The sequence below is a fragment of the Aptenodytes forsteri genome, unplaced genomic scaffold, assembly GCF_000699145.1.
Source record: "Aptenodytes forsteri isolate BGI_AS27 unplaced genomic scaffold, ASM69914v1 Scaffold81, whole genome shotgun sequence".
In the NCBI taxonomy this organism is placed as follows: Eukaryota; Metazoa; Chordata; class Aves; order Sphenisciformes; family Spheniscidae; genus Aptenodytes; species Aptenodytes forsteri.
The window spans coordinates 4,233,438-4,257,709 of record NW_008795259.1 but is presented as its reverse complement, the minus strand read 5'-3'; the positions used below and the strand labels follow the sequence as shown (position 1 = coordinate 4,257,709).

Sequence of the window (24,272 nt, the reverse complement as noted above, 5' to 3'; positions counted from 1 at the left end):
TACTACTACTACTACTACTACTATTATTTTACTTTATTTCAGTTATTAAACTGTTCTTATCTCAACCCATGAGTTTTCTCACTTTTACTCTTCCGATTCTCTCCCCCATCCCACCGGGGTGGGGGGAGAGTGAGCAAGCGGCTGCGTGGTGCTCAGTTGTCGGCTGAGGTTAAACCACGACTCACTGCTATAGAAATGCTGCAGGAATGCTGATGGATTTTTATTTTTGATGGCGAGAGCTTGATTTCATGATATTAAATGTGAATAGATTTACAAGTAGTAAAAGAATTGTCCAGCAAAGCAACTCAGACCTCCAGTTTACATCCTTTTTTTTCTCATTTATATCAAAAACCTTACATTAAGAGAGATTTGAGTTGTTTGCATCATGCATCAATATCCATCAATAGGTGGATTGAGAATATTTGCTTTAAAATAAAATACTATAATAATCATGAGTCTAGGCAGTGTGAATCTGGAAAATTCAGAGCTCATCGGATTTAAGAATATGTGCTGGAAACTTCAAAATAAAATACTATAATAATCATGAGTCTAGGCAGTGTGAATCTGGAAAATTCAGAGCTCATTTCGGATTTAAAACAAATCCAGATGGCATGAGAAAAACAAAACATCAGTAACACACAGAAACATTTTACTTTGCATTTCTTTTTAAAAATTTTTGAAACAATTGCTTTTAAGTTATAAATCCTCTTTGTGCTTTCTTGCTGACACCTTTCTCATCTCAGCCCCACCTCATGCCCATATTCTGAGTCATTGGTAGGCTTGTGTGCATCTATTAGGGATACCTGAGTTTTCTGGTATGCTATGCGCTCTCACATACAATGAGTTTCCATTTGCTGCAGACTGTAAAAAAAAAAAAAAGACAAGATCTTTTTGTTACCATTATTGCACTTCTTCAAGATAAATGGAGACATTGTGCACCTTCAAAGATCAGGAACAGTCCTTAAACTTCCCAAATTTTATATAATTCTTGAAAATTGAGTAAATTGAAAAATATCCCTGGTCTTAAGCACTTTGTTGGTTAGGGATGGTACCAGTGATATAGTTCATTTTAAACATTTATGCTGAAGTGCCATTGAATCTTGAGCAAAGCCAGTTCTGTGCCCATACCAGGCATTTGAGTTTGAAAATACTCCATTTTTCCTCTCTGTTTGCTTGCATAAATATTGCATGCATCTGTCATTGAAAACCAGGCCAGTAATTGCTAATTTTAACATGTGTTTTTCAGCAGGAATGTGACTTCCTTTTCTCAAATCCATGCATTGATTTTTTTTTTTATATCCTCTAGGTATGTTGTAGGGAAAGTAGGAGACGGCAGAAGTGTTCTGTCCCTTCTTTAATAGGGGCATGGGATAGACTGCTGCTAGTAGCATGTGATTTGCTGTCATGCTCTATTGGGGTTGTCATTCAGGTATCATGGACGAACCTCTGCCCGCTGTAATGTCTAAAACTAGGCAGTGTACGCGCTTCTCCTTTTCTGAGTCGCAGAATGGTGTGCCGCTGTGTGTCCTGGGCCATAACCCGTCCAGATACGCTGCGATTTCCAGGTAGTGATTTGAATCATCCGACTTCTGGTGAAAATGATATATGCTTGTCATGCGCCTGGGCTTAGAAGGTGGCTCCACGGGTCTCCTTTATATTTGGCATGTCCTCATAGAAATGCCGGTGTTCCTACATTTAGGAGAGTGTCTCTGCCTTCAGCTCAGCATGGTCTAGCATCACAGTCCTTGCTGTGTTCTAGTTCATGGTTTCTATTTGCAGTGCTTCAGTGCTTCTCAAGTTTCAGATACTCTGTTTTCTAATACAGTTTTAATATTCTCATCGTCTCAAGTCCATTTCTTTAAATCCTATGCGATGGACACCAGCCAGCTTGTGTTTTGTTTGCATCTGCAGGTGAGGATGCTACTGTGAATGAGTCCATTAACTAGTAAACTGAGCACGAAGTACAAATGATAGGCGTTTTTCTTTAAACCTGTTTGAGTTTTGCACAAAAAAAAGTGTAGCACATACACAGTTCTTTTATTTTTAGCATATTTAATGGTCCCCACAGACCATGCAATATTTAAGAAAAACAGAGCAAGACTGGTGTAACAGTAACTCAGGCTGGGAAATTGAAAGCTTGATTTCATGTAACCACAGTAGGCAAATGCTACCTTTGCTGCCTAGTTTTGAAAGTGTTGGTGTTACTAAAGAACTGGCAACAGTTTTTGTCGTGCTGGTGAATCCAAGATCCATTGCCAAAACAGTGTCAGAAAAGTAACCAAGAAATAACAGGTCATTATTAAATTTTTACTTGTGTCTCATAATGATGCTTTTCTTAAGAGAAGTATCATAATCTTAAACTGCACTTAAAGGAAAAATAAGCTCTTTGTTTTGAAATCATGGGATGAAGCAATTCTGGGTTTGAGTTCATTAGTGTGCTGCAGTTATTGCACAACTTTGGTCTACTTGCAAGTAAGTTAAGTGTCTCCTGTCACTTTGGTTCTACAGGTTCCTTGTGGGTTTGGTGGTGTGGTGATATCATCTGGTTTACCGTCACATTTATAGACAATGATAACCAGGCATCAACACCCATGCAGAAACCCACAAAGTCATCAGGGAATGTTCATTCATTTTTTCCAAACTTATGCATGTGTGTGAGTGTGTGGATGATGCTTGAAAATGACTGCCTGTACGTGAAAGTCTGATGAAAGAATTAGTACGTTCAGTAAAATCTGCTGTAAAAGCAGAATAAATTGAAATTGTCCAAATTGATAATGTACATGAGGGTTCATTCAAACTTAATGTTGTTTCTACTGATTAAAATCAGGTAGTTTAATATTTCATACAAAAGGCTTGGTATTGAATAAAAAATTCTGAAAGATTTAACACTTTTTAAACTGTGCTTTTCCTCTAGAGTACTAAGAGGGGAAAAATTAGAACAATAATCCTCAATGGATTAAGGGAAATGCCTCTTATTATACTGTAGCCTATCTGGAAAGAAATGCTTATGCAGCCACATGATGCAGTAAGTTCTTTTTGAATGTTTCTGCCTTTTGTTACACAGAGTATTATAGCCGTGATCCTACAAATACTTACAGAGCCATCTTGATGCTTACAGGCTCGAAGTCTGGTTCTACTGATTTTAAAAAGAAAGTTATTACCGGTAAGTGAATAATAGCTCAGTTCCCTGGATCAGATTTTCAAACCTGCTGTTTAATGACAAGAGCGTTCAGATTTTCCAAAGCACTGGGAGGCTTACATATTGAAAAGGTGAGCGCTTTACAGAAGGCTTTCAAGACAGAAGCATAATGTTAATGGTTTTAAGAGGACCTTATAATTCCCTACTTCTAAAAGCAGAACTAGTTAACAATGATGTAGGTGGCAGCTACCTGGAAGTGTTTGCTTAGCCTCATTTCCCTTTTACTCTAAAATAGTGTTTGTGGGAAAAACTGCTAAGTTTAATATAATTAATTTAAAAATGAAAGAAAAATTGTGTTTCCTGTAGTACAAGAACATGGGCTTGCAATGCTTGAAAAATACCAATAATTAAAAAACCCAAGTAAAACAGCATGAGAAACCAGTAAATGGTTTGGTTCAAATCTGATTTTTCTTTGACTCTGACTCAAGTCAGTTCAGTTTCCTCAGATCAATAATTATTTACCTGCCTTGGTATTTCTGAATCAGTTCAAGCTGAAAAATACAAAATTTTGAAATGTAAAGTTATGTGATAAGGGAACTTCCTCTGGGAAATTCTCTGTTAAACAATTATTCTGATCCAATAATCAGGTATTTTCTTCTTGGTTCAAGTTCTGGATTAGGTTCAACAAAGACTCTGGTTCAGGTAACAGTTGTGGTTCGGTTCCCATTTTAGAAAGAAAAAAAAAGCAGTTAAAACAATTTTCAGTTTAGTTTGACTCAGGGGAAAAAATAAAACCCATCAGCTTTTTCATAATTTGGTGCTGCTTAGTTACATTGTGCACTTCACGCTGCTTGGGTAAGCTGCTTTATTTGGTTGTAGTATGCCCCTGGCTGCCATGTGCACTGTACAGTGCTGCAATGTTTGACTAACATGTAGTGCCAAGGAATATGTGGGTTCGAGATGAAAAATTTTACTGAGATTAAAATAAATTGTGGGAATAATCTGTATTGATTTAGTATTAGTCTGAAGTAGTTTGGAGAGAGCTTCTGTTTGTGTGTGGATCCACATGACATTGTGCCTTTAAGAAGATCAAGGAAACATGGGTTTTAAAAAAAAAAAGGGGGGGGGGGGGAAGAGGGACGATATAAAATCTGAATCTTGAACCTGCATTTTTACAATGTTACCCATTTTATAGGATAAAGACAGTACTTTGTCATGAATAAAATACTGTTTACTGAATTCCATCGAAACTCCTGAGAATAACTTAAGAATTTAACTTCCTTTTAGTAAGCCGATATGCCTATAGTGCTGGGTACTTTTAAATCCCTCAGCAAATATTTTTGTCGTGTTTAAGTTTATTATTTCTGTATAATTACTCAGAATTTGATTGTTTTTTCTTTTTCAGCAACTTTTTTTGGGTTTTCTTTTTTATTGGCAGGTGAGATGTTAGGGGACATGCGTAGTTTCTTTAGCAACCTCTTCTGGGCTATGCAGAAACATGACTAAGAAGCATTTTTTTCTGATGTGCTACATTTTAACTATTTTAAAAGAAACTAATGGGTTGAGGGTTTAAAGATTTAATATAATTTTATCCATACGTAATTCCAAAGTGTGGATGATACTGATTGGTGTTAATTGATGTGTCGCAGTTCAGCTTCATTAGGCATCTGCACAGCTGTGACACTCAGCAGCTCAAGAGATGATGTTGCAGAGTTTATACAGTTCCCTTTTCCAGAACAGTGCTGTGACCACTGCTAGCGCTGTGCGTGGAAAGAACAAAAACCAGAGTGGGCAGAACCATGCCACAGGGACTGCAGAAGGACACGATGGCTCCTTTTGTTTGAAACCCTACCAAAAGACACCAGTCCTGCATGTAAATTCACATCCCTGTCCTTCGGGCACGGTTCTGCCCGTTCCTGACTCTGTGGTCTTTAACACATCTGTCTCTGAGGAGGAAAGCCTTGCTTCCTCAGGAGACTTGCAGAAAACTTCACAAGAAGATCGGTTAACCTCGGCTCATTGTTCCTTTAGGTTTGTTCCATAAGAGACCAGGTTAAATCTGTTGTTATTTGCCCATCACGTGGTATCAGGCAACTCTGCAGCTGCTTAAATTTGAATTGAAATAGCTGTGGAAAGATGAGGACTCTCTCTCAGATGAAATAACACGTATGTTCAAGAAAATCATAAATAAGCTGATTTTTTTTAGTAGATCTATCTTGTATCATAACAATTGCCAAAGTGTTTACTCACAGGTGCAAAATACTTAGAGTCTCCTTAATCTCCAATTATTGTTGCCCTCTCATCTTGACCTCTCTTGAAGTGTTTTATAAACAATTTAAAGAATAAATGAAGTATTAGAAACAATTATTATAGAGCAGGCAAAGTTATTTGCTTTCCTTGAGCGAAGGGACGTAATTTATAAAGGACTGATTATACTCATCTGTTTTCTGGGTAGCCTGTAAGTTTACTTTACCATGGCAAGGCAGAATAACAGAGAAATTGTGTCATGGGAGCCAAGTAAGATATTGTAGCGGTAGGAAATCCAATTGCCTTGTTTTACAGCCATTTGTCTTGTCTGTCGTTTCTGTCAAATGATCATTTGAATCAAAAGCGTTTAAAGAGATTTTCTTCCTTTGCAGTAGTGAGAACAACAGAGACTTTTATGCTGCAGGACATTCCTACTAGGTCTTTCCTCCTCTAACATGGCTACCTGCCAGTCCTTGTTATTATTAAAAGTTGCTTCATTTGGTACATTTTATGAAGTGGCTTTGCCTGGCTTCGTGGCTGTCACTGAGGTTATGAGTCAAGAAGGAGAGCGGGAATGGGGAGCTCTGATTCAGTGGAGCTTAGCAGCGAAGCAGCAGTTTAAACTGAGAATGTTAATGGGTAGCTTTTTACTTCAAACCTACTCTTTTCAAGCTATGCATTCGTATCAAAAGAAAAATACCGTGGAAAGCATGTTTGATCTCTTTGCCGTACTGATTTTAACACGTTGCTCCTGCCTTGCCTTTTGTTTACAAAGCCCAGCCCAGTACTTTGTTTACAAGTACCAGCAAAACTCCTTTGCGAGCCACGAGGGTTACCTGGGCGCAGAACCTACTAACGAGAGGTTGGGGTCGAGGTTATTTGACTCCAGCTCTCAGAGAGAAGGGCCATTTCTAGGAGGGAACGGCTTAAGGATTTCAGAAGCTCCCTCTGTAAGTCTGCAGGCTGTTCCCACCTCTGCTGTGCACTTCTGTCAAGCAGGGATGAAATGAGATGCGAGGGTCCGGGAATCATCAAAACAACAGAGCCTGTTGGCTCCAACACAGCTGGAGCTGGGAAAAAGATGCCTGTTCCGCCTCTCTCATGTGGCTTTTTCTGTCTCTTTTCCAATCTCCCTGTGAGGCAGAGTGGAAGCAGTAGAGCAGCAGGGAAGAAGAAAGGGTGATAGCGAGTGTCTATTCCACGTCAGAGGACAATTTTGTAGTGTCCCTTTGCAATTAGAAGAACATTTGTCAACCCTGACATCTGCCAACCACAGTTCTGCAGCCCCTGGAGAAGCTTATCTTACTGAAATACCTTTGTTTTCCCGAGCAGATACGAGAGAAGGCACTGTCATTTCCAAGATCAGTATTTGAGTGAAGAAACAGGGCAGGATATTGTTGTAGACACATATACAATTACATCTTCGTTTCTAGTACTTCTGGCAGAAGCAGGGAGGATGAGGGAGATATGTCAATAACAGCGGTTGGTGTCAGCATGATACGATTCAAAATCCTACAGTAACTCTGTATCCTACAGTAATTTTCTTGCAGGTTTAACACCCTTAGAAAATATCCCTTAGCAGCTCTAAGGCACTTCTGAAATATTCCTTAGCTTTTGCAGTCATCATTTTGAAATAGTAAATTCTGTGGGTGAACGTTTGGTGCTTCATCACTGAAAGGGTTGGGGCCCTTATTCAGAAGAGTGTGGTCAGAGGAAATCAGAGTTTGAGAGCTGATTCTTTGCCTGCTGCATCTGGAGCCTATGGGGGTGCTCTGGGGAACAAATGTAGATTTGGCTCCGGCTCAAGGGAGGTCCCTTGTCATGAGATGACATATGAAGGTTATGCATATAAGTACCAAACCCTCACACTCCCATACTGTGCAGCATTTCACAGCCGGGAGATAAACAGACTGTAGCTGTTTTAAAATAACAGCTATGTTTTTTCTCTGTTTATCTCTGTCTGCTGGGCTATTAGGTCCCTTTTGTTTATTCCTGCCTTGAGTCATCTTCCAGGTCTGTGTGTCCTGTAAATCAGGTATGATGCTTTCTGCCGGATATCACTTGTACCTGAAACGCTGGGCACTGTAAACTTTCTTTTAAAACTCTCATGAATAATTGCCAAAAGGTGGTAGCTACAGTATCCCCAACAAATGCACATTATGAATGGTCCTCTTTTTAAGCCTAGAATTCCTTTAAACATGCCTGTTGGGTTTTGAGTACCTGCAGTTAAATGGTGTTGCTTTTGGCAGGCCTTGGTGAGCAAATGAGGCATAATCTCTCTGATCTCAGTAGTCTGGTCAGCCAGCCATGACATTCTCAGTGTCTTTTCTTTCTACACCCTGTCTGAACAGAGCCATAGCCCAGGCAGCTCTCAGTGGGGTTGCCAAAGATTACCATGTGCAGTGAAGCAGCAGGTGGCAGGACAGTGGAAAATATGCAGTCCCAATCCCTGGGTTCACATGGGGTTCAGGGTTAAATTTCAGCGGTTTCCCTCCCTGCTCCTCGAGCCCTTCGATAAACTGCCCTTTGAGAGACAAAATCTTCAGTGTGCATTGGGAAACTATTTAAAGTTCAGTTTTGTCCAGTGTTGGAAGTGGGTTCTAGACTGCAGCAGGAAATCTAAGAATTCTGTGGCCACAGCAGCTACAGCCTTCCTCACCACCCAATGACATTAGGGTGGGCATAAGAGATGAGGTAGATACGAATAAATCCTGAAAACTACGAAAGGAGGGGAAAAGGACCATTGCAAACTTGATTAGCTCAAAAATTGTGTAATGACTGAACGAAGGGTGCCTCCACAAACTTAACTCAAACTTGTGCCTATGTGTTCTGATAAAGCCCTTGTTTGCACTTTTGTCCCGTTCTGCTCCCCCCCCCCGGCCCTGGCTCTCTCTTCCTTATTCCTTGCACAGGACGGAGAGGTCTCTCCTGAGCGACTAGATGTTCAGTCTCTGGGGGGCAGAGGGGAAGAAAGGAGTTCTTTGACAGCAGATTTACTCTGTGCCCCTTTTATAGCCACTCTTCAAGCCTTGCACTGTGATTTCATCTCTTTTTGAGTCTTCCAGGGTACTTCTTTCTCGTTGTTTCACAAATATCAAGATACTTTCTCAAATTCCTGTAAAATGTTGGCATTTTATCCACATTTTTTGGGTGACAAACTAAGGCATGAAAAAAACCCCAGTGTCTGCATTGACTGATTGATTGGTTGATGTTCAGAATAAAATTCCCATCTGTTTGCATCTGAGGGCTTGGTAGTCAAGCACACAGAGGAATATGTGGCAGTGACTAAATGAGAACCTTGATTTAAGTGACTTTCTAAGCACCTTTTCAGAATTTGCAGAAGAAAACAGGCTTTTATTCATTTTTCCATAGCAGCATTAATCAGACTGAACTGTGAATCCATCATTTCTTTTTCTGCAGTTCTTTATCGTTGCTTAGCTTCAGACTCCATAGGACCCCTGCCTACTTCATTTCTCACAAGAGAGTAGTCTCTGCTTTCAGAGCAAGTCTATTCTCTGCACAGGGGGCAATCCTATTAGGAAAAAAAATACAATGTGTAATTAATCTAGAGGTGTTTTGTGAAACTGTATCATTGTGCATTCAAAAACAACACCGGCACATGTAATCCTAACTTTTAGTGCTAGAATTTACAGCTTTCTTCCTGAACATGTACAGAGTGTGTGTATGTGCATGTGTGTTTTTCTGAGAGCATGCACAGCTACCTATGGGGATATTAAAATTATGTGAAAGGTCCCCCTAAAAATACAAAGCCAGGAAATTCAGAATTGGGCTAACTTTCTGTCCTGGTTTCACCCCATTGTGCTCAAGTATTGTAGGCATCTCAGAACAGCAGGTGATCTGACTGCCTCTTCTGTTCCTAGAGGAAGTGTAAACTAACTTAAATGGGAAGTATCACAAAAACAGGATAACAGTGAGTTTCAGGAGTCCACAAAGGAAGAAGTGTTCTTAAAAATACTGATATTAAAACAGTAGTGAGCATGACAAGTTGAACAGTGGTAAATGGACATTTTATTTAGATGCCCTGGTTTTTGCCATTTAATCACTTTCCAAATGTTTTGTTTCACATTTTCTTATGCAAAATTTTTGTGGCGATTGGACATGTTAATGGTGGAATGTTTAAGTTTGGATTCTTCTTTGTAAACTTAAGTAATCTGACTTCAGTGAAACTGCACCAATTGATCTTGCCAGAAAACTGAGATCTCTGAGTTTATAGCTGCATATTTATTTTTATTTAATTTATTAATTACACTAGAGAAACACTATTCCCACAGGGAAAGAATGTGGGAGTGGGATTCAGTTTCAGTGGTAACATTAGAAAAAGGGAATATTCATTGAAATGTATGTACATTTCAAAAAGCTGTTATAATTTTACTGTTTTCCTGTGTTCAAGTGATTTTCTCAGTAAATAACAGTGTCCACTTCTTTGCCTTGGTGCCTTTTTCATTTTAAAGTGAATATTAGCAACATGCCCAGGGTTTGTCCCAGAGGGGGGTTCGATCTCAGCAATGGCTTTTGTGCAACCTCCTGACGTATCTTTTCTGCCTGTGGGAGAGCTGCCGCTCTGCCTGGTGGCATTTCCAGTTAAGGGTTTGGGTGTAGAAGCCGTAGCACCCTTGCTTAACTTCAGGGTCCCCCGAGAGCAATCACTGCCTGCTCTGAAATAAGGACATAACTTTTTATGGGAAGTTTAAGCAACCAGCAGTAACTACATCTAGGTGAAATAATGTTTTTATTGGCTTTCTGAATACAGAAGGTCAACACAGCTAGGCCAAACATGTCCAAGTCTTTCAGGAGCAGAAGGGACACGCTGTCTTTGTTGGCTTGCTGTCTTCCTGGTGTATTGTCAGCTTGTCTCTCTCTGCCTTTCCCTCCTATTCTCTTCTTAAACTGTTAGGGTTGGGGGTTTACTTTAGGATTGGGTGTCCCCCCCCCCGCATAATTACTTCGAAGCTTGTTTCAAGGGGGTTTGTTGTTAAAATACTACATTTGAGGGGTGTTGCTTTGCTTTTATCCAAGATAATAACTTCCAGTGTTGTCCTGTTCTGTCCTCAGCAGCCCCACTTGTCCCTGTGCAGAAGCAGAGCTCGGGAAACAGGGACAGCCGGGGCAGGCAGAGTAGGCTGAAAGCGCCGTGAGCTGATCTCATACCCCTGGTCACACACTGGCTTGACTGCACACTGCAGCACACACTGGGAAGACTTTTTTGACTCTTCTGTCAGAGCCATGTGTTTACTTGATTAGTCTGTTATGAGTCTGAAGGGGTATCTGTAGCTGGAACAATTCATCCTCATACTAGTAATTGCAGACCATCGCAATTGCTGATTTGTACATAGAATTGTTGGGATCATCACTGGTGTTGGAGATGTACTCCTTACCACATCCTAGCTGAGAATCTAATTATTCATAACACAGAAGATGGAAGGAAACATAGCGCTTTGTGTTTTCTGTGCCCTGTTCAAGTACTAGAAAACATTGTGCCTCCTGTATTTGCAGAAGCTGAGATTTCTTTTTCTCCTTCCCTCCAGCTCTCAGTAGTCCCCACCTTGTTATTTCTTGATGAACTCTTTGCCCATGGCTCTTTCCAGCTCCCTGGAAACACAGTTCAGCTGTGTTTCAGGACCCCCTCTTGGTGGCTCCAGGACTCCTGTAGCAAAGGGTGGTTTATGAAAATTGAAACACATTTACCAAATGATGTATTGAAGGCCTAAAGGGTGCCTTGAGGACTACCGCTGTCGCAAAGCTAACCAGAAGAAAGTCCTAAGAGAAAAACAGTTGAGCAACAAAGCTCAAAAGGGAGGTATGTGGATTTAGGAACGTCTTGAGTTATACTGCATAAGTGTCAAACCCATCTAGGACTGCTTATTAGTTTGTGTGGGAGGCGAAGTTTCAAATAAGTTATTTGGCTGTAGCTAGATCATTTTTCTCTCTCCAAGCAAATACATCAGGACTGACTCAGCAAAGTTGTATGCCACTGTGACTGGCTTTAAGTCTAGCTCTTATTACACTCTTTTGCCTTCAGTAGAAGTAAATGAAAGTTCTTTTTATCCCTGACTTGAAGTGAAATGACACATTTTATACTCAGAAATTTGCGCATTAAAAGTTAGCACTAATATGGGTGCACAGAAAGACACGGAAGACCTGTGCAAAACTTTGATTGTACCATGACCCACCACAAGCTGATGTCCCAGCCACCTGGAGAGGCTGAGAGACCAACCAGACTTAGTCCCTCAGAGGTCAGAAGGTCCCAGAAACTGTATTAGTCAGTCATGTGTCACCAGGTAGGATTAAAAGCCTTGCCTGCTTCATCTCAAGGGAGTGCTAGGGTAAAGGCTGAATGTCTCAGCTTGAACCATCAAACAGCACCTTTTTTGATGTGCTACTGGTTGCTGAGGGGATGGAGGAGGGGAAAGACAGAGAGAAAAGGAAAGGGGTTTTAAATTTAAGGGCACAGATGTCTGAACTTTGATAGCTATTTGACAAGATAAGTTAAAATCAGTTTTTTGTGCAAGTTGCCTTAGACTGCATGATGTTTCCATTCTGTACAAGTGCTGGATTTTCCTTTTGGTTGCATACATTTCTAGCTATTGTAGCACCAATTCAGCAAAGCGTGTACTTAACTCCAATTGTTTACACACGCTTAAACAATATAAAGAGTCTGTGCTGATGGGCAGGCACACTCATGCTCACCCATAGCTCATACATGCAAGGGCTTGTCTACTTCTGTGACAGTTTAAATGAGAGGTTTTATTCAATAACATTAATTGTACAATTTAAAAAACATGGCTTAAATGGGTGTTAACAAATCAGAGTGGCTAAAGACATTTACCTTTGTTTTAAAATGTAGTGTATATGAACTGCGATTAAGAAATCAAAGTGAATAGTTTGGAGCAAAAGGTTAAGTTTTCTGTAAGCGAAACGCTGCTCTGTTTATGTAAGTGCCATTAACAGCATAAACTTGGGAACAGGAATAACACTTTTACATATTGTTTTCAGTATTAATGTTTGGGTTTTCCTTTATAAGAATCTTTGATGCCTCACCTTTTCCTGTTCAGTGTACAGTTCCTGAGGGGAAAATATTTTAATTTAAGAAAAATTATGTGGAGGAAATATACTAAAATAGCATCTTTTGCCCAGCAGTTATTGCTGGTATGTCACCCTATCCCTTTACCAAGCCCATATGATAGATGTGAGATGTGCAATTAGTCCTGAATAAGGGTATTTTGAATGTGAAATCTAATAGCTTTGTGTTACACATTACACATGCAGATTGTCTGCTAATTAAATGTCATTTTTTTCACAGTCACTTTAGAGAACTGCTGCTGTGTAGTCATAGGAATCATCCTGTCATTGTTCTTTGGGAGGTGGAAACCTCTATCTGTTTGTATGCAAAACAGCCATGGAGAGTTTAAAGCCCTGATGACAGATTCCCGGTGGAGGGTTAGCTCCACTGAATCACAGGGGAGCATGGCTCTCTGTGCTGTGACAAATGTCGCCTTCGATCCTCATCCTCGGGTGGTGGTTGGTAGGTCTCTCGCCCTACTTCCATGCGCCTCTTTAACGGCGCTTATTAGTTGTCCCTCCAGGTAAGCTTCGTGCTGTCCTTCCGCCCACTGGGAAAAAGAAAACTCTCCCTACTGTCTGCATTCCCTCCCAATTTCTGTACCCTGTCGTTCCTCACAAGATTGTCTATCACTCTTATTTTCCCCTCAGATAAAAATCATTAATTTTTGTTTCCTCCATGCCTAGTTCATATGACCTCCTGTTGCCCTCAGTTGTCCAAATGTTCTCCTCAGTGTGCAAGTGGGTATCAGGGGCAGAGGTGCTCTTGGGCTGAAGAGCAATAACCCCCTCCAGTGTGCTGCCCTCCTGCTGCTGATGCTTTCCTACCTCAGCACACCTTTACCTTTCTGCCCCAATCTCCTCATTTTTAAAATATAGGTAGTAGTATATTTTCCATTACCCAAGGAATTCCTTCAGAAACTGTGGTGCAAATGGAAAATGGAGCCAAGCAGACTTAGCACATTTTACTTTTGGCATTGGAAAGTTCGAAAAGTGTGTCAATATATTATAAAAGGAAATAATTCAATTGATATACCGATTAATGTCTTTGTTAGGAATATTTAAAGGAATTAGTACAACTTCATTTCATTGAAATCACACATTTTAAAGTAATACCAAATGAGGATCACTTGATAAGGGGGGGACAATCCTCATGTTATTGGACCGTTGCTTTCAATCTGTCATCTGTGGATTTTATTGTTACATGATTATTTCCCAGGGGGTTGATGAAGAATAACCTTTAGAAACAAGCCTATTATCAGTAGCTTTATCTTTCCTGTTTAGAAATCTCACGTGTCCACTAGAAAATAGTTGGGGGTATGAAAACTGAAAATGTTTGAAAAACATTGCAAATGTATTAAGAATCTGAGAAACCCACTATCATAAGGTACTATTACAATTTTAAAGGACAGAGAAAGAGACGAAATATTATGATGAAGCAAAGTATTTCCAGCTATGCTATACAGGAATAAAATGTAAGGATTAAAGCACTATATCTCATGTTTCAGGAACCAAAATGATTTATTGCTCAGGTCAGGAAGATGTTTCCTATGCAGTGCATGACTTTACAATGAGTTGCTTATGAATCATACCACCCTTATTTCATATATATTTCATTTTGCAAAAATCTGATTGTGGACTTTCTGGCAAGCTCATCTAAACATAGCTGTACTTGCTGTGTAAAATTTGCAGGATATTATGAAGAGCTGGGAAGGAAAAAAAATCACTTTAATAGTGATTTTTTTCTTTGTTTCCAAACAGTGATGTTTCTACTTTGTATAATTGTTGTTCTGAGAAGAACAATTTGTTATTTTAAATTGAGTGTGGATTCACAATTAAAATGCATGAGTGTTTAACACATACTAAGTAGCTGCTTTACCAGTTTTACCAAAATGCAGTACCGTATCAGTTGTCTCGATCAAGATACAGTTGAAAATTCCATTTAAACCCAAAATATGGAAGGTTAATTTAAAGATCTGTAACTTGATTTTTCATCTGGTTTACACTGACATAAATCCATTGACCTCAGAATAATCGTGACTGATTTTCATCAGTATAAGTGAAAGGAAACTCTGGACTTCTTTTCTTAGAAAAACTGGGTGTTGCTTTGTTTTTTAATTTCAGCTTGTTACAAAAATGGAAAAGCTTCTCATAGAATGGAAATTATGAGCAGTGTGGGTTTTCAGGCAATCAAAACATTTTAATGATCTCATTAAATGTATCATTTACAACATATATATGTTAAAAGAAATACGTTCCTTTGGGTTAGTGGAAGCACTGGGTACACAATGTGTTTGAACATGTTAGGCTTCCACTAGAATCTATGCCAGAACTGTAGAAACTTGGAGAGAAAAAAAAAACCCACCCTTTTTCTTGTGCCAGCATCTTTAGAGACAGAAACCTTTTTATCATATTTTATGCAAAACGAAGAAAAAGATTTTCTTCGGAAACTGTGCTAGGACTGCATCTCAGCTGATAGCATTTAATAGCAATACTTACCTATCAGATTGACTGTTATTCTATGAAATAACTAGGATTAATGGTGGATTTTCTTATGTATGAAACAACTAGTGTTATACAAGGATAGCAGTCTTCCTAAGACCACAATTTTGTCATCTGTTGAGTTTTGTATGTAGCCTTGAGAGCTTGGAAAATGAGGGTTCTTGAAAAGAAATAGTTACTATAACAGCGGCTCTTAAAGCTGCTTCAGCCATTTGGCTGCCTCTTATAAACGACAGATTCTAGAGAAGAACACCTACTTCAAACAGCCAGTTTCCTGATGATACACAAAGGGTGAAACCCCAGTGCCGATAAAAGGAATGGGGTACTGATGCAGAGACCCAGATTTCTTTTTTCTCGGGGCATCCAGCTTTGGAACTGTAGGGTGCATTGAGAGCGTGCTTCCTAAAGCAATAATTTTAAAGATGTGTTAATGAGAGATGTGTCCAGCTTTCAAAACTGTATCTTTGCCAGATGTAGGCAACGTCCTTCTCAGAGGGATGAGCTGCGCGACCTGTTTTCCACCCTGAGCCAGGCGGCACAGCAGGCGACAGGCCTGGGCTGGAGAGCCAAAGCTATTGCAGTATATTGCTGCTATTTCTTTTTATTGTAGTATTGTTCCTATAGAGGTTTGCTGACAAGTTATATGTTTTACAGATCAGGTCTGCTTGATGAGGAATCCTTGCTTGAAATCGTATCTAGGATAAATCGGGTTTGTAAATCAGACCTTATGGTTCCTATTGGAATGCTAATGATCTCAGAGGGAGGGCTTGGGTTTTGAAAACAAATCTAAGCTAATGCCCAGGGTTCCTGAAAGAGCTGTTAATATCATGAAAACTCATGTTTAAAGCCTCTTTTAAAATGTAAAAACTTGTCAGGCACTGCTCAACCAAGGCTGTTTGGAACTGATGAAATGTGTGGACACACCAAAGCACCCTTTGCAACGTCTGGCCAGATCGCTGCTGTACAGCAATTCCAGTGCTGTCAGTAGCGATGCAAACCAGAGCATAATGTGGCCCATCATGGTTTGGATGTATTTGCTGCATGGATAACTATGCAAGGCAGTTAGCCCAGCGTGCTTGGCCCTACTGAGGGAGCAAGAATGACTCTTCTCTTGGTTACGGTAGGATAGTGAGCTTCCAGAACAGTGCCACCCTCACCCATTTTGAAAAAGTGTTCAAATAAATCAAAATACATAACATATTTAATAGAGTTTTGAACACTCCACATTCATTCGTACTAGGTGTGAGCAGTGAGGTGTGTTTTACAAAACCTCTCTGAACTAAGGAAGCAGTACAAAGCCAGGAGACAAATGTGGGACTCGGACATCTCTCTTCCCCGCAAATCTAAGCTAGTTTCTGTTGCTACCACCAACATGTTTCCATGTGAATTAGTAATGTTAGTAGCATAATAAAGTACGCCTTATTCAGCTGTGATCGCTGGTGGCATTTTAGCTGCTGCATCACCTTGATCTGATGAAAATCAACATAAAGGGTGAAGTGGCTAACACACCAGCAGCTCTGTTGATACTCTCGGTGGCACTAACTGGCCATTCTATGGAGGAAAATGCTCTTGTAGGTTCAACATTAGCAAGTCCTCAATACCTCCTGAGGAAGAAGGAAGCTAACCATTTCTGTGTCTCAAAAGGTACTTTGTATTCAGTTATATAAAGTTATCTGTAGCACTCAGCATAGACCTTTTAGATAGAATCATTCCTGAGGAAAGAGACATTACGTCCGCCAAGTTTCAGGCCAAAACAAGATTTTATAGCCCAATTGCAAACCCATAGGACAGGGCTTTATAATGGAAATGCTGACATAGCCTTAACTATTTTGTATGACTCCAGTGGGCATCAGCTTATGTTCTAGTTATGATGTGCATTTAATGGCATGCAATCAAACATATAGTGTAATGGGATATTTTAAGATACTGTGTTTGAAGAGAATCGGTATTTAAATATTATTTATGAACGATGTCATTTAAATGCTACTGAAATGTGCCATTCAGTCCTTGGTTGCATGAAAAAAAAATTCTAATCACATTTCTCAGAATGAACAGTAGCGTAGTTTTCTTCCACAGCTTCAGTGCTGAGACAGTTCCAAGAAGAGGGTTGGTATTATTTTGTTGAACCCTTACTGGAATATTTCTGGAAAATAATGGTTTTCATTTTTCACTGTGGTGCTCTTTAATTCTTCATTTCAGCCTTTTGAGGTATATTCTGATTTTGCTTGGAGAAGATCTTTGAAGATTGTTTCTCTCCAGTTATCAGTGAGTCTGCAAGAAGACAGCAGTTACTAGTATTTGCTGTGTTGTGCTAGACGAATCTGCTTTGTCTTGTGCAGTATCTTTCATATATTTCAAGTTGATAGCATAAAAGTTCTCTCTCTCACACAACCTAATACGCTGCTTTTTTTTGTGCTGAGGAAGTGGTTGCTCCAAAATGGAAGCTGCCGTTCATTAGTCGTGTAGGTCGACAGTAAAACTTGCTTTAATGCAGATGATGACTAGAACTCTCACTGCTTTTACTGCAAATGGGAATGTAGCGTTGAAAGCAGCCAGTTTTGCTTATTACTCAGTTGCAGTCTGGACCCTAAAACCATATACTTTATCCTAGGAAAAAAGCTTCTCCTTCAACTGTTATTTACTGAATAATAATGCTAATTGAAATTATTTCAGTGCAGAAGGTTAGGAAGTTTCAGAGCTAATCCTAATAAGTTTGTGTAATAGTTTGAATCTATTTTCAATTAATTAGTAATAATCTGCGTGAAGATCTCAAAGCACTTTGGTAACATTAAAAAATTGAAACAATCTTTGGAGAAGTGCCAGTCTGACTAAGCCAAAGAAACTCTGTCACTGGTTTCTATTAAGCCAGAACTCCACTCCTGCTGCAAGCCTGTCCAGCCAGGAACAGGGGAACGACGGTACTTTGCTTTCAGAAGTTGCAATAGCAGAGTCACAGTGTTGGTCCTTTGGTTGGTGCTGGTTTATCTTTGGGATAATCATATTTCTCCTGTTGAGTATGCAGGGTGCTGTCTGGGAGAAGGGCTTGGGCTTTCATCCTGCAGTTGACTCATTTGCCCAATTTTTGAGGAACATTGCTATAAAAAAGACTCCCCAGTATATTTTATTTCTGAAATTTTGCAAACCACACTATTTTGTAAGCTTCCTTTATATATAAACACTTTTTCACGGAATATGGAAATTATATGATTTTCATCCTTTAAAAAACAAGCACAAACTGATGTATTCTAAACGGCTACTAACTGGAATTCCAATTAGTTCAGCAATTGACAGAAAATTAAAATTCTATCTTATTCCCGTGGTAAGGTCTGAATTATTTAATCGCTTCATTCCACATGGTTCTTACAGGTGCGCTGTTTTTTTTTACTTTTGACAGAGCCAAATGACACAAAAAGGTGCTGTGGTGCTCTTGACTTTACAGGAAAAACTAGTAGTCTGGAAAAGTCATTTCACATTATTTAATAATTTTGCAGCAGTCTATCGTTTGTTTGACAGGAAACAGAAAATATTAGAGATGCATATCTCAAGAGCAGAGTTCCATAATGAAAAAACCTACATATATGCATTGAATGTACAAGCTGCACTACTTAGGACTTTTGAAATTTGCTAAGAGCATTTTACAAGTGCAGTCATTTTCACTAACTTTCTTCCATAATGAAACCTCCTACATATATGCATTGAATGTACAAGCTGCACTACTTAGGACTTTTGAAATTTGCTAAGATTTTACAAGCACCCCTCAATCTTTTTTTTTTTTTTTTTTTTTAGCTATTAAAAAGGCATGTAATTTTAATTTTTGTGGCCCATTAGTGTGCAAACGCCATTGGGCTTGTTTAGCCTGAACTCCTGGTCTAAATTCAAATCCCTCTGCTTTTGAGGAGACTGTTGACCACATTTTAGAAACACAGCCATCATAATTTAAAAATCAAGATGTGAAAATAACTAGAAACAAGTATTATTTAAAGCAACTCTACAGGGAGCAGAAATGGGTACACAAGTTTTCCAAAACAATACAGTGAACAAAATACGGGAATATCATAAAATAATGTACAGCCTTCAACTGATAAAGTTGAAATCACAATTTCATGATCTCACTGAACATGGGGGACAAAGAATCCCAAAAAACTAGAAAAGTAGAACGTATTTAACCATTACAGTCCTTTGGAGAATATGTACTATTTGGATAGTCACATTTTTTTATTATTAATAAACTAATTTATTCAGATATATGCATTCCTTAAAAAAAATTAAAAAAAGAAAAAAGAAACAGCAACAAAAAACTTGAGGGTGGTCTAAGATGTCTGTCTTCTTTATGTAACCTTTTGCATTTTGTGTTTAAGAACTGACATTCCAAATGATTTTCTTTGGCTTTATGCCTGGACTGAATACCAAGGCAGCAAATTAGGAATGCTTAAGAAGTCCCACAAAGAAAGATGTTTGCTGTGAAAGTGCAGCTAATGTGACACTTGCGCTGGAAGCTTCTTAGCCTACTCAACCGATAAAAGATGGCATGGGTCTAGGTGGTGTGAGGGGAGTGAATGGACTGAAACTACCATGTGCTGAGCGATACGAGGTCTTTCTTGTGGCCAGTTATCTGCCACTGTGACTATGCTGATACTACCTTTTATTTCTATTCCAGGGGCTAACTTTGTTACTCGAAAAATTAGCCGATCGGTAGCAAAGATTCACCTCGGACAGCTGGATTGTTTCAGCCTGGGCAATCTGGATGCTAAGAGAGACTGGGGCCATGCCAGGGACTACGTTGAGGTAAGCTGTGGGCCACGTGCCTTTTTCTGAATCGTCTTCGTGGCGGGGGATAATGCTTATTGCTGTAACTTCAGGTCATGGTCCACGGAGGGCTATCTCAAGATGTTTTTGCCTATTGAGGCCTGTTAACTTTGTCTTTCTCTTGATTTCAGACTAGGGAATTTAGTAACACAGCAGTCTACCCCAGGCATGACCTGAACAGAAAAATAAATCTTTGGGTTTACATTCCTTGACTGAATTCCTTGGGGGAGGGGGCTAATTATAAAGTGGATCTATTTTAGAGTATTTCTCCTATTGTTTTGACAAATTTTATGACCCATATTAAGATTGTAGCAAGATGCAGTATGACCTGAAGTCAAAGATCCTGCCGGAGGTTGGTGTCCTTTATTATAATGAGGCAAGAATGATGTATATATTAATGATCAAAGGTCTAGCTGGCTATACATTAGAAAGAAGCATCACAACGCAGTTGTGATGGCAGGCATTGCAACGCATGTGCCTGCATCTAGGGTTTGAAATGTTTTTGTAGTCAGGATTTGTTTCTAATTTTATTCTATGCATCTACTTAAGCAGACAAACAAACAATACCCCTGTATTGTATTACAAGGAGACGTGAATGACCATGTAGGAAATATTGTCTTTTCCCCAGGAGACTTTTGTCCCCATTTTGGTGCTTAAAGATTTCCTGTGGTCATTGGACTATTTCTGTCTTTTAATAATTCCTTGCTGGGAAACCGGATTTGGCTTCACCATTCATTGATGTAGTCTAAAAAGATGATGACTGTTTGTTTTGTTTTTCTATATTACAAAGTAAGAAGTATTTCAGTAGGAAAAAGTCTGATTGGGGATTTTTATTGTAAGTTGAGATTTAAAAGGTAAAATAAAAGGTGAGCTCTCAAATCCTGTTTACGGTCAAAAAGAAACAGCAAGAAAAAAAAATCGTAATACCACAATATAGTCTTTTGTTCTGGATGATATTTAAAAAAGTAAACAGCCATATCACCTTGGCATCAAAAGGGTTACATCAAGTAAGCGAAGAAGGTGATTTTTGGCAGCCGCTATAAATAAAGTTGGCTTTTGGTTCTGCACTGCGTTTGCATGTAAGGTGGTAAGGGCACCATGAATGTCATGACTGCCTCCATGACTATTGTTTTTTATTTGTGGCTACAACATTAGTTGAAGCAGTTAATCCAGTAAACCATCCCAATCATCTTTTTAATGGATAAAACTATAGTCAAGAGTGTTCATAAAGTCAGTTACCAAGTCTCAACTGAAAGGAAGTAAAAGATAAGCCAAATAAAATGATCAGTTGCATGAACATAGTGAGCATAATTTGCTAACAGGCGTTGGATATTCCATAAATTCTTCGGCTATTTCATTCCAAGACAACTTGTACCAGATCATAAATTGTGGGATGAATTCTGATGTCTTCTTCCATAAGGGAAATCCAGAATAACCCTCTTGTGCCTAGTGGGTCAGACCCTTGTCCTGTGTTCAAACCTTTAAAAACAAAAAGGAAATGAGAACAAGTCTATCCAGAAGAATGACTAGTTTCCAAGGCCTTTGGCCTCCAGAAGGAACGTAGTTGTCCAAGGTCTACAGCACGAACACATGTTTGTTGTGTAAGTAGCGTTCCAGACCTTTCAGCTACACGTTTTGGGCCTGTCCCAAAATCTTCTGGAAAGAATTCCTCACTAAAATATAGTTCATTTTGAGTATTTCTCTTCCCAGAGAGGCACCCCTTCAGATAATGGGAGAGTTATTATCAATTCTCTAATTCCCTGAATATTGTGGAAATGTGGTTACAGGCAGCCTTCTAATGGCTAAAAAAGAGAGTAACTTTAAACTGGAAATAAACAATTATTTGAGGCTTTAATGGACTGGAAAGTAGGGCTTAGAGATTTAACATTGTTCAAATAAATACATAGTATGTTAGAGAGCATGATCGTATTTACAAGCATTTGGGGAGCTTCCTTAAGCGTATGGCTGAACACATAGGGATATATCTTATCCTCTCCATATGTACTTTTAAATCCCATCGATATTAATACAAGTAACACATGTGCGTATAGACTAGACCATGTACTGTGTTTTCTTTCTCCTTATTTCCTTATTAGGGATAATAATAAAACCATAAATACATTCCTTTTTGTTGTTTTATAAAACATTATGGGTCAATTCCTGGTCTCATGAAAGTTGATGACCAAACTCCCATTGACTTCATGGAGAGATCGTATCCTGTATGTATTAGTGGAGTGGAGAACATCTGGTGGTTACAAAGCACAAGCAGAAGTCAGGACTCTTGAGCTTTGATCACATGCGTTCATCCGACTGCCACTGTGATTTTGGGCAAACACTTCTGTATGCAGTAAGGCATGAAAGCGTGTGCCTGCACTTAAGCATGTAGGTCCCCACCAAGGGACGGGCTGCCAGCGTGCTCAGTGCTAGCTGTGGGTTGAGGTCAGCTTTAGTAGCAGATGATTCAGAAGGTTGATGTTTAAACATAGGCTTATATCAGGGGAGAATAGTTGGAATAAGTGTTTGATTAGGTTTTTGAGCCGGGACTTGAACTGCCACCTGCAGGAACTGAAAATCAGGTACAGAGGCATTGTGCTGGTGAATGAAAACCGGGAAGTCTAACTCACTAGAAAGAAAGGTTTCCATTCAGTGTTTGAAGAGAACAAAATAGAAATAAGTAGGCATCGAAAAGTTGAGGGGGGAGGGGGGGGATTATTGGTTTTATCCTAAAATTATATTAGTAACTCTTAACATTTTTGCAGAAATTGCTACTGCCTCTTACTCCCCCTTTCTCCATTTTTACTCTACTGTGATCCAGCATAAGTCTCATGGGATGGTATTAGAGATGATGATCAATGCCACTGAGCTGGAAGAGGAAAAACAATATATCAGTGCTATTGATATATGAATCTTCTGTGTGCTATTTTGTTTTGTGAGGGTAACATGCCTTTTATTTGTTGCAGAAAGTTCTAGTAAACCATCTGCTAGGTGTTTTCAAATATTAGTACAATAGCAAGCCTTAACAGTCTGACTCATTTCTATGCCATTTATAAAACACAAGGCATCATATAAATTTCCTCAGACACTCACCCAAGAGTCTTATTTGAAATAAATATAGATTCTCAGAACCATTTACCTTGGACCATTAAAAAAATGCCCATCGATCCATCACTAGTTGGTTGGTTTTTTTAATTTCCTACATGCTAAATACTGTAAATGAAGTAGTGAAGGTATTCCTGCAACTGAAACCTTAATGTGTTGTTCTTGGGGATGTAATACACATCTATTTGTAAAGATGTAAAGGGAAAGCCAACAGATAGAACAGAGTCATGTGGGAAAGTGGCTCTGGGAAAAGAGCGAGTTCGTATTAGAGTTCAACAGCTGAGGCTTTTTCTTCCTTTCCTTCAGTTTCCTCTTTATCACCCACTGATGCTCAGGTTGCCTTCTGCAGTTGCACTGCCCACACCTCAGTGTTGTCCAGAGAGCAGAAATACTGCACTGATGAAGGCTGTGGAAAAACCTATCGATATATATCTTGCAAAAGTAAAAAAACAAGTCAAAAGTAACAGTTTTAATAGTCTTTAAGTATTCGTACAGATCAGAAATATTTTCTTTTGCCTTCAATAGAAATCCAGCAGTATTTCAAGCAATAATTACAGAGGACTCATGACTGGGTCATATTTGGCTCCAATTCAATTAATTACAGGTCTAGCTAAATGCTTAAAATTAAGCATGTGCCTAAATTCATGGTGAAATCAGGGACCATTTGATGTTCTAAATGTATGGCAATCAGCTTTTATTAATTTATATTTAAATAATGTAAAAAAAACCAAGCAAAAAAGAACAGTTTATAAAGAAGTGAAATAGTAAGTTATTGTACAGTGCAACCAAGCACATTAAGAAACTGTTTCAACAGAGACTTTCCATCTTTTTTTTAATTGGTACTGGTGCTGATTCGTACTTTGTGATTAAAATGCGCAAGAAAATGCACAGTCATTTTTATTGTCTTAAACCATTTTGCACATGTTGAAATTGAGATAATAAAATCTAATCTACAGTGATGCCTTCTGTGTTTAAATCTCCAGTCAGCATGACCTGGTGTTTTATTCATGATTCTTCTATTCACCATTCTAATAGGTAGAGACTGACCATTGGAGAGATGGCTGCTACTATTTCTGTTGTGGGAAATCCTTTCTTGTATGTTTGTGTGTACATGTCAATATAAAAACTCTTGCCAGACAGAATTATTTAAAATATTACTTCCCTCTTGTGCATAAGGAAAGGATTCAGCCAGCGAGACTGTTGGCCGAGGCATTTCTAGTTCTGTTTTGTTGTTTTCTTGGAGTATTGAGGATGTGTCGTCTTTTGAGATACGTTTTACCTTAGTCTGATGAGACTCAAAGTTTTTTCTGAGACATCCTTTCATCAGCCCGGTGGAATACTTGCTTGTGAGAGTCTTGCTTTGTTGAGGATTGTTGGTTATAAAAGGAAAGTCATTTAT

General features: G+C 39.1%; 1 protein-coding gene across 1 annotated transcript in view; it reads left to right on the top strand.

Moving 5' to 3' along the window:
* Positions 1–24,272, top strand: part of GMDS (GDP-mannose 4,6-dehydratase) — a 369,080-nt gene that overhangs the window by 112,620 nt on the left and 232,188 nt on the right. The window contains exon 7 of the mRNA XM_009279237.1: positions 19,626–19,753. Within this exon, the coding sequence (XP_009277512.1) occupies positions 19,626–19,753 (128 nt within the window). The remainder of the gene's footprint in view (positions 1–19,625; positions 19,754–24,272) is intronic.